This window comes from Micromesistius poutassou (assembly GCF_964030765.1).
Source record: "Micromesistius poutassou genome assembly, chromosome: 6".
Lineage (NCBI taxonomy): Eukaryota > Metazoa > Chordata > Actinopteri > Gadiformes > Gadidae > Micromesistius > Micromesistius poutassou.
This window is the reverse complement of record NC_140276.1, coordinates 12,622,357-12,632,437: the sequence shown is the minus strand read 5'-3', so window position 1 is coordinate 12,632,437 and position 10,081 is coordinate 12,622,357. Positions and strand designations below refer to the sequence as shown.

At 43.8% G+C, this 10,081-nt stretch overlaps 1 protein-coding gene and 2 non-coding genes across 3 annotated transcripts; 1 reads left to right on the top strand and 2 right to left on the bottom strand.

The window, feature by feature from the left end:
* Positions 1–73, bottom strand: AC3HAE_019725 (transfer RNA alanine (anticodon AGC)). Its single transcript has one exon. It is a non-coding gene; the product is annotated as a tRNA-Ala (tRNA).
* Positions 74–2,498: 2,425 nt separating this feature from the next.
* Positions 2,499–2,571, top strand: AC3HAE_019729 (transfer RNA alanine (anticodon AGC)). Its single transcript has one exon. It is a non-coding gene; the product is annotated as a tRNA-Ala (tRNA).
* Positions 2,572–8,412: 5,841 nt separating this feature from the next.
* On the bottom strand, positions 8,413–9,237 carry LOC311345144 (cystatin-B-like). The gene is made up of 3 exons (XM_084469513.1): positions 9,074–9,237; positions 8,872–8,973; positions 8,413–8,726 (listed from the first exon to the last, which is right to left on the bottom strand). The coding sequence occupies exons 1-3, from the start codon at positions 9,152–9,154 to the stop codon at positions 8,598–8,600; spliced, it is 312 nt and encodes a 103-aa protein (XP_084325639.1). The 5' UTR covers positions 9,155–9,237; the 3' UTR covers positions 8,413–8,597.
* Positions 9,238–10,081: the final 844 nt, after the last annotated feature.

The window sequence follows — 10,081 nt, the reverse complement described above, 5'->3', positions numbered from 1 at the left end:
TGGAGGATGCGGGCATCGATCCCGCTACCTCTCGCATGCTAAGCGAGCGCTCTACCATTTGAGCTAATCCCCCCTCTGACTGGTGAGCGGTACTTGGTTCTGGATTGATTTATACTTCAAAAGTGAAGTTTGCACAGCTTATGTTGGAGGGGAAGGCTATGGATTTTACATATTAGCTTACTTTGAATTTAAAAAAATTGGGCAACTGTTTAAAATTCTAATTTGGATTTGGGTTAACCCAAATCCATAAACTGCCCCTTCAACATTTGAGCTGCATAAACTATCTTCACTCTTTCTTTAAAAGGACGGATAAATCCAGAACCATGTAGGCCTACCCTTTCAAAATTCAGTATCTCAGAAAATGTGAATATAACCTACATTCCAGAAGAGCTGGTCGATGACAATGGAGAAACGATGTGAAACAATACATTTCTGCCTTATAATGATAGTGGTCTAGAGTCAGAATATAAAAGCATAAATCACTCTGCACACTTCAAATAACGCAGTCAAATAACGTTGTGATCTATAGGCCTATATTTGCTATTTATAAAGCAGAACACACGGGCATTTTTTTATAGGCCTATTTCCTACTATTTCCTATATATGTTGTTATATTTAAATATAAACAAACACTGTTACATCAGAAATATTTTTGTGCGTAAAAGTGAGAGACTTTAACGATATTATACGAGTGAAGGTTTTTATCATTTTGGCTTGGTTGGCGTATTTAAAAAGGTGAGCTTAGTGTGAAAAAGGTGAGGTATGGTAAACCAAAAAGCGAGAGCTCGTGTCCGCACACACACGTGTTATTCATCACGTATCTGCGAACTCTGTTAAGATACGTCAATGCCAATGGCATGTGGTATGGAGTCGATCAGCTTGTGGCCCTGCTGAGGGGGTATGGACGTCCAGATAGCCTTCAGCTCGTCTGCATGTTGGGTCTCGTGTCTCTCATCTTCCTCTTTTCCTGGTAGACGGCTGCGTTGACTTTGTACTTCATAAAACACAGCGGACCAACACCAGAAGATGACATGGCTCTCCAAAGCATCACTGACTGGAAACTTCACTCTGGACAAGCAACTTGGATTCTGTGCCTCTCCATTCTTCCTCCAGACTCTGGACCTTCATTTCCAAATGAAATGCAAACTTGACTTTCATCTGAAAAGAGGACTTTGGACCACTGAGCGACAGACCAGTTATTGTTCTCCTTAGCCCAGGTAAGACACTTATGACGTTGTCTCTGCTTCAGGAGTGGCTTGACACGAGGAATGGGACAGTAGCTCCTGGATACGTCTGTGCGTGGTGGCTCTTGATGCACTGACACATTTTAGAAGGGCAGCGGTTATCCCTGTTGCTTGTGCACCTTTTCCCACCACAAATTCTCCTTCCACTCAACACTATGAATATGTTTGGTTACAGCACTCTGTGAACAGCCAGCTTCTTTAGCAGTGACCTTTTGAGGCTTAGCTCCTTGTTGGTGTCAATGACCGTCTTCTGACCCGGGGTCAGCAGTCTTTCCCATGATTGATTGATTGCATGAGCTGTAAGGTATAATCATCAAGATTGAAACGAATAAAGGCTTGTAAGAGTTCACTTTGGGTGTAATGAATTTTTTGAATATGAGATTCAGTTTTTAAATGATTGCAAATCTTCACACTATTCAAATTTATCAGATGAACCTGTATGAACGAGATGGCAACATAGACCAATCTGGCTGTACATGAATGTGACATTATTCGGAAACTTGGTGAACACTGACAGAGGAAAATAGTGTGGAGCATGCGGGCATCGATCCCGCTACCTCTCGCATGCTAAGCGAGCGCTCTACCATTTGAGCTAATCCCCCTTCTTGCCTCTAGTTTGTACTTGGTTTTTCAAATCTGTATAATAATATATGAGATTCACTTAAATTGAATTTTTGAAATAAATTAACTTTTCCACAATATTCACATTTATTGAGATACACCTGTGTCTAATATATCCACTATTGGGGAAAAATATGTAGGCCTACTCAACAGCGCAGAATTACGAAATTGTTCAAATGTATATGTCTATATTTGTCTTTGTTGCAAAATGCAAAAAAAAATGCAAAAAAGGGACCTCAATATGTGAATAACCTTAGGCTTGAATTTTAAGTTGGGCAACTTTTGGATCCATAGCCTTTTTAAGTGTTTATATGTGATTGCGCCCTTACTCCATAGTATTATCCTGTTGTCATCACTTTACATGTTTCACGGTAACGTGATGATGTCACTACGCTTGAAGTATGTGAGTGCGCCAAATCAAGTGCACGTTGTTGTTCGAATGACTGAGCGGCAGCCAGTCGTGTTTCATATATACTCTTCTTATTAATGAATAAATATGCCGTAAGGCTGAAGAGAATACCATTCGTTTCATTTATACTCCACCACTCGACAGACGAGGAGTCACAGCTCAAATCAAAATTTGAACTGCACAAGATATCATCGGTCTCACCAAGTACCAGTGTTCAGCCAGTAGGGGGATTAGCTCAAATGGTAGAGCGCTCGCTTAGCATGCGAGAGGTAGCGGGATCGATGCCCGCATCCTCCACACTATTTTCCTCTGTCAGTGTTCACCAAGTTTCCGAATAATGTCATGTTCATGTAAAGCCAGATTGGTCTCCTCTTCATGTCGTTCATATACAGGTGCAGCTTAATAAATTAGAATATAGTGTGGATTTTCAATAATTTGAAACTCATATTTTATATAAATTCATTCCAAATTATTATTAAATATTCCAAGCTGTGTACGCAATTGGCTGCTTGCCGTCGCTTCCTTGTTGTCATTGTGTTAAACCAGCCAATAGCGCGCAAGGGGGAAAAGCCAGCTTGGTGATTGGCTTGCGCTAAAACGCATCGAAACTAGAAAGAAATGTATTGCTCTTCTCCATATCCTATCCATACTGAAATCGCCGGCAGAATGGGCGGGTCTACCTAGTCTAAGGAAATGGTGCACAAGCAACAGGGATAACCGAGTGCACTGAGGCAGGAGGCAGCGCATCAAGAGCCAGACGTATGCACGACACAAGCTACAACTGTCACATTCCTCGAGCTGAAGGCCACTATCTGGGCTTCCATACCCCCTCAGCAGGGCCACAGGCTGATCCACTCCATGCCACATCGCATCGATGCAGTAATTCATGCAAAAGGAGCCCCAACCAAGTACTAAGTGCACAAACAAGAACTTTTCAGAAGTCCGACATCTTGTGTATAAATTTTTTTATTATTGTTATACTTACTTATGTTATATTCAAATTTCTGAGATACATAATGTGGGGTTTTCATAAGCTGTCAACTGCCCTTATCGTTGATGACGAGTCCTCAGGCCTCTCCACCTCAGGCCCCTGCATCACCTGATGATCTGCCGTCCACGTCATGTGATGGAGGACAACATCCTGCTGCTGCCCCTTCAGTTCTGCCTGACACCTCTGAGGCTGCACGGGAGAGTGAAAACAATCTGTCCGACGAGGCTCAGGTAAGACACTTTAATGGCTATTTCAAATTAAACTCAATTAATTTTATTTCCCATTTACTACTAATCAATACATTTATTAGGGGAGCAGTCATTGGACCGAATGGGGTCGCTGGGTGGGACAAAGTCCAGGATCTCGCTCCTTCCTCTGACATCAGGCCCACAGCATGTGTTTGTCCTCCCTCCAAATCTGGAGGGGCAGGCTCCTGATCTGCGGCCAGGCCGATGCCCGGCTGCTGCCACCAGGGAGCGCCCCATCACACCTGCCCCCACTGCACCAGACATGTCAGCTCCTTGGATGTTGCCTGCAGCTTCTGGTGCCTCAACATCCAGTGGAGGCCCAGTTCCACTTGTTCCTGCTCCAGCTGCTCCTGTGTCCCGGTTCACACAGAGGAACAGGCACCGTCGTGCCCTTGAGGAGGAGAGTGGAGTGCAGAAAAGGAAATATTTAAGAGGAGTCACCTACAATACCTGTAGCCAATGTGGGCAGCCCAAAACAAAGGACTTTGGGCATAGTCGTCATGGCAGTGCCACCTTCTGCTCACGTGCCTCAAATGGCAAATCACTTGAGTGGTTGGCAGAACAGAGAGCAGCAAAATAAAATAATTTTAATCTGTGGTCCCTGGGCAGGGAGTTGTATATACTTGTTGTGAAAGAGACTCCAAACACCGAGCCCCTAACCCATAGTTCATAATGGACTGACTCCGACGACTCATCATGGGTGGACCAACTCCGAAAAAGAGGTTCTACTCCCAATTGACAGAACCTCTACCCCATAGTTATTGGTGGATAGACTCCTGACGCTTCATTATCTCCGGCCATGGTCATGTACAGGAACAGTAAAAACAGTGTCATTCCAGAGGAAAAAGGTGCAAGGAACATCCACTGATAAAAACGGAGGGGGGCAGGCACACACGGCGATCCCTTAGGGCCACCCATGTCTTTGTCCTCGTCTTGATGCCATGGCCACCGAGCTCTCGTAGTACCTGCCACGGGTCGTCCTTCCAGCACCTACTGCTGTAGGAGTGCTCCTCCTCCCAGTACCTGACGTAGCGCTCCTCTCCATCGCTGTCGCCGTTGTTATCGCTGTCCGTGTATTCGTTCCTTTTCTCATCATCTCGTTGGTGTGGGAATCCCACTTCTGACACCACTTGTGAAAGGCGACCTGTGAGCGGCTGGATGATGGTGGAGAGAAAGTTGACAACGACAGCCAGGTTTGGGATTGTGGACCAAAAAGGTGAAGTTCTATTTCCTCCAAAACCAAGGTCCCAAAAATAACTAAACAAAAATAAGTCCATTAATTACAAAAATAAAGAAATGTTCCAAAACAAGAAAACAACTGCATTCAATCAGCCTAGCAATCGTCTAACAAAACTACTGTGTGCTCTCGTACCTTTCCCCCCAGAAACTGCGACTCCCCTTAAATAAGCCCACTAATTGGTTGCAGGTGGACCAATCAAGGCCAGTTAGGCCTTGCTAAGCAAGCGCTCTACCATTTGAGCTAATCCCCCTTCTGGCTCAATGTCCTTGGTTGTGGATTCTACCGTACGTTTAAGAAAGTTTGAATAGTTTTTGCGGCTATAATGTTAGAGGAGAAGGCTATGGACATATTAGCCGACTTTGACATTTTAAAGGTCCCATGACATGCCACCAGGTGTGGTGTGATTAGCCGATACAATGTGTGCTGGATAGATCAGTCTACCAGCCTACCCAGTGGACTGTAGCAAACGTTGCTCATCTATCCGTCACACATTTAGGTGGACACGCCCACCTGTGATGTCATAAGGGGGCATATTTCCAAAAAAATTGCATGTCATAGGACCTTTTAAGAAGTTTGGTTACTTTTTAAAATTCAAGCCTAATGTTAATCACATATTTAGGACATTTACCTTATTTTGCATTTCTAGTTATGAAATAAATATAGGCATGCAGTTATACATATGAACAATTTTGTAGTTCTGCACTGTTTATTACACATTTTTCCCAATGTTGGATGTATAACATACTGTATATGAACAAGACTGTAGGGAAAAAGATGATCAGGCGGCTATACAGGTGCATTGCAAAAATAAATTTAATATTGTGGAAGTTCATTATATTCAATAATTCTATATAAAATGTGAAACTCATATAGGCCTATTATATAGGCTGTAATAAATTCATTGCATCCAAAGTGAAATATTATATATTCATCTTGATGATTTTGGCTTCCAGCTCATTAAAACACAAAATTCAGTACAAAATCTGAATACTGTGAAAAGTGTGAAATACTGTTCAATATTGTAGACTTGGTGTCACACACTTATCAACTAATTAACTCAAAACACCTGCAAAGGTTTCCTGAGCCTTTGAATGGTCTCTCAGTCTGGTTCAGTAGGCTTCACAGTAATGGGGAAGTATGCTGACTTGAGTGTTGTGCAGAAGACAGTCACTGACACCCACAAGGAGCTAAGCCTCACATGCTAAAGAAGCTGGCTGTTCACAGAGTGCTGTATCCAAACATATTCATAGAAAGTTGAGTGAGCTACACAAGCAACAGGGATAACCGCTGCCCTGAGAGGATTCACAAGGAGTGGCCTGAGGCATGAGTCAGTGCATCAAGAGCCAGAGGTATATGGTGGGGCCCAGTTTTTCAAAAAAATGTAATCTGGATCAAATTGATCCGGATTTGGAATGTGATGTTTTGCTATTCAGGATCACCGATCCATCCATCTAAAGGAACATTGGATTGGATCACTGTGATCCAAATACCAAATTTCAGGATAACCAACCCTTCCAATGGGATCAGGATAATCCAGTTTTTTGGGATAAAATAGATCCCAAACCTGTTTCCAAGTTTTGAAAAACCCAAAGGGCAGGTTTGATCCAGATCAAATGTAAAATCGGATTACATGATCTGATTTAGTTCAGAATCCCTCTTTTGCTTTGAAAAACACATTTCCAAGACTTGATCCAATCCGTCATCCAAAATCCCACTGGATTACTTTAAAAAAACTCATGGGCTACACTGTCACATTCCTCTTGCAAACCATTCCAGAGACAACATCAGAAGCGTATTGCCTGGGCTAAGGAGAATAATAACTCATTAGCTGAGTAGGCCTACGTAACTATATAACAAGAACTACAGAAAGCTGACATCTCCGTTTATTGGAGATGTCAGCCCAGTGAATTTTGTTCACTGGGCTGACACTGCGTGTATCTTCCGGAAAGTGCAATTTATTTTAATGAATATTTTGAATGCAATAAAGAAGTGAACAAATCATTTTAGGATAGCGTGATAGTCTAGTTCCCATGCATCATATCCTCGGGTCCGGCCGGTGGCGACGTGCGCCTCAGAACAACAAGTCCTCGCCGCGAGCGGAGACGCGGAGCCCAACACCATGACAACCAATAACCTCCACCCCACTGGACCCAACGTTCTGGGGAACATTTTGTCTGCCTTTTGAAAATATGGGAAATATAGAGGCAAATAAAGTATGTGAGGACAAAACAACTGAGCACCGTGCCTTATAGTGTCCTTTTTCCGAATTTTTCAAAATGAGCACCATGAGCTGATTATCGTCCGTGTGGAGCCCTATATAAACAGGTGGAAGGTCCGTCGGTATAAGTAGAGCGGTGCTCCTGTCCCGCCGCTGACCTTGGCATTGACGTATCTTAAAAGAGTTCGCGGATACGTCTTGACCAACACGTGCGGGCAGGAGCTCTCGCTCTTTGGTTTACCCATAGGCCCACCTCACCCTCTTAGATACGCCAACCACGCAAAAACCATACAAAACTACCCGTATAATATTGTGAAACAAATCCATTGTGAAGTTTCTGAATTTACGCACAAAAACATTTATGTTAGTCCTTTGTTTATGTTTACATATAACAACATATATAGGAAATAGTAGGAATATAGATAGGCCTAATACAAGCTGCTCAGGGCCACACCCCCAACCTCCATTGACCCGCCTCTAAAAACGGCACGTTTGTGGAGAGATCATTGCGGGACTGGCTCGTAGTGGCTGTAATTCTGTACCAAGGTTGAATTTCTTGAACGTCTTCAAATACTGTATTAGGGGCCCACTAACACCTATATATAAGCATCCATAAAGTAGCATGCCATGGGATCTTATAAAGAACGGATAAAGACGGGCTGTGCGCTGGTGCCCCCGTGCGTGGTTTGCTTAACATGTTCTTATCTACTTATAGCCGTTATAATTACCATACATCTGATACTGTATTCTTTAGTCCAAGTGTTCCTTTCTGGGTGCTTTGATGCAGCTTGTGACAGATGTCATTATTATTAAATACATTGGTAGTTAAAGACCGGGTAAACCAAGAATAATTATGGGTTTTGAGTTTATAATACCACAGGAAAATATATTATTAACCACCCTGCCAAATTTGAAGGACTAAAAAAATCGCGAAGTATATAAAATTATGCTTCAAAGTTGATGAAAAATGAGCAGTAACCCCAGGCTCAGGACGGTGGGGGCGTGTGCGCTGCAGGCCAGGAAACCACGCCCATCACCGGAGAGGTCCAGCCCCTCCCAATCTCAAAGCTGAAAATGGACAGCAGGGGGCGGGTTTATGTGAGTATGACCGCTTTACGTAACGCGGTCATCGATGTAGACCCGCCCATTTTAAACCTGCACACAGAACATTCTCTGAGGCCTAGCTCCTCAAGGAAATGATGAATGGGAAAAATATTTTTTACATGTTTTGAGGGACACATTTAAGGCCTAATTAATATGATAAGAAGAAAAATACTGAATTTGGTTTACCCGGTCTTTAAATTCGTTTTCCCACCATCAGAAGACAGGTGTGTGATATTCAGTGTGTGAGGAAAATAAATATTCTAAAAGGGCGTTGTGATCGAGGGTGTGAAGGAACACTGGTACACATTTCATTGTTATTCAATGAAAAAAACAGCTATCCTATGGAAACTGGTTTATTTTATTAGAATGGCGAGTGTATGGCGAGTATACCACTGCATTGACTGAGGCTCTAACCGAGTCACAACAACAAATATTTAACAATCATTAACAATAGTCGTGTTTTTAAAAAAATATGTTTAAAAATCATTTAGGCACTTTTCCCCCCAATATTTTAGTGTTGGATCAGAAATACTCGAGGGCGTCCTGGTGGGACTTGGACTCCTGCATGTCGGACAGCTCCACGTTCCCGCCGTTGCACGGCAGCCCCCTGAAGACCCGGAGGTGGACGTGGTCCTCTCCTCCCACATGGACCTTCATGAGAAAGAACCACGTTCAGAAAGAGGAAGTTAGTGTCAGATAATGCTACCAATTAAAAATAACATTCAATCGATCCTTACGACATAAATACATGAACAATGCCACCCATAGGGTGGTCGTTTCACGGCCAGGGGACCACCTTGATGAAGAAGTTGGTTCCAGCCACCACCTGGGTTTTGTAGGACTTGGCCAGGAAGACCTCATAAGACTTGTTCGTTTTTCCCTCTGCGGACGCCTTAACCTGTTCAGTAGATAATAACATTTAGACAACGACATCCGAACATTTTATATTCTAAGAACAAAGTCGATCCTCCGAGTCCGACCATCACCTCCTCACTCACCGTGTCACAGAGGTCCTGGACCTCCTGGGTCGCGGTCTTGTCTGTGCTGGTTCCTCCGCACATCATAGGCTGGGGAGACATGGTGGCTATGAACTTAAGTTGGAGACAGAGATGTGTCAGTGTACCAGGAAGACTCTACACTGCTGCTTAAAAGGGTGTTGTGGACCACGTGACTCGCAGGTCATGTGACGTGACTCATCTGTGTGTGCGTCGGACCACGTGACACGGGTCATGTGACTCATCTGTGTCTGTGTCTGTGGCTGCGTCGCAGAGGGATTCCAATCCAGTCCGTTTACGTGGTGGTGGCAGTGTTGCCAGATTGGGCCGGATTTCCCGCCAAATCTGGCAACCTTGGCTGGGTGTACGGGGCCTCGTATCACCTCACTTTAGGGTCGTGCTTTGCTTAGAGCAGGGTTTCTCAACGGGGGCGGCAGCGCCCCCTGGGGGGCGTTCGTAGAACCTAGGGGGGCGCTGGGAACGAACACGGGGGCGTCACAACTTCGCTTGTGTAGCGGTCATTATTTTGAACTTTTTAAACTTTCATGGTTTTCAAATATTTTCGGTGCAAAAATAGTATAACTGAAATAAATAGCCTATCTTCATATGGGTTTCTAACCCCTCTATCGTCTTATCTACTTTTTACTTTATGCTCAGTGCCGTCATGATCGCCATAGTAACGCCGATGAACAAACCCACCTCATCGCAGCAGCGTGGTGCTTCAGAAACTATTTCGCCCTCTCCTGACTTCCACTGGTTGGTTTGCGGGACATGCAAAGCAAGCGGTGGATGGGGCATTACACTAAGCAACATGAATCTCATCCATATTACATAGTAAGGCAACACAAGACGTGAATAAAGATAACTCCGCTTAGCATGCTAATTGTAAACAATAGAACGTGCGCATTACGTGTAGACCACTGCAACGTCGCTCATTACGTCTGCGAACCGATAAACACTTTCATAAGGTACGCACACCAACCGGCACATACTCATTTAACACTGATGTTA

Bases quoted from the DNA above. Each gene is read 5' to 3' on its own strand.
- LOC311345144 (XM_084469513.1), bottom strand. From the start codon at position 9,154: ATGTCTCCCCAGCCTATGATGTGCGGAGGAACCAGCACAGACAAGACC. The intron at 8,974-9,073 runs GTGAGTGAGGAG...TCTACTGAACAG, and splicing joins TCCAGGACCTCTGTGACACG to GTTAAGGCGTCCGCAGAGGG. The intron at 8,727-8,871 runs GTGGTCCCCTGG...TTTCTCATGAAG, and splicing joins GAACCAACTTCTTCATCAAG to GTCCATGTGGGAGGAGAGGA.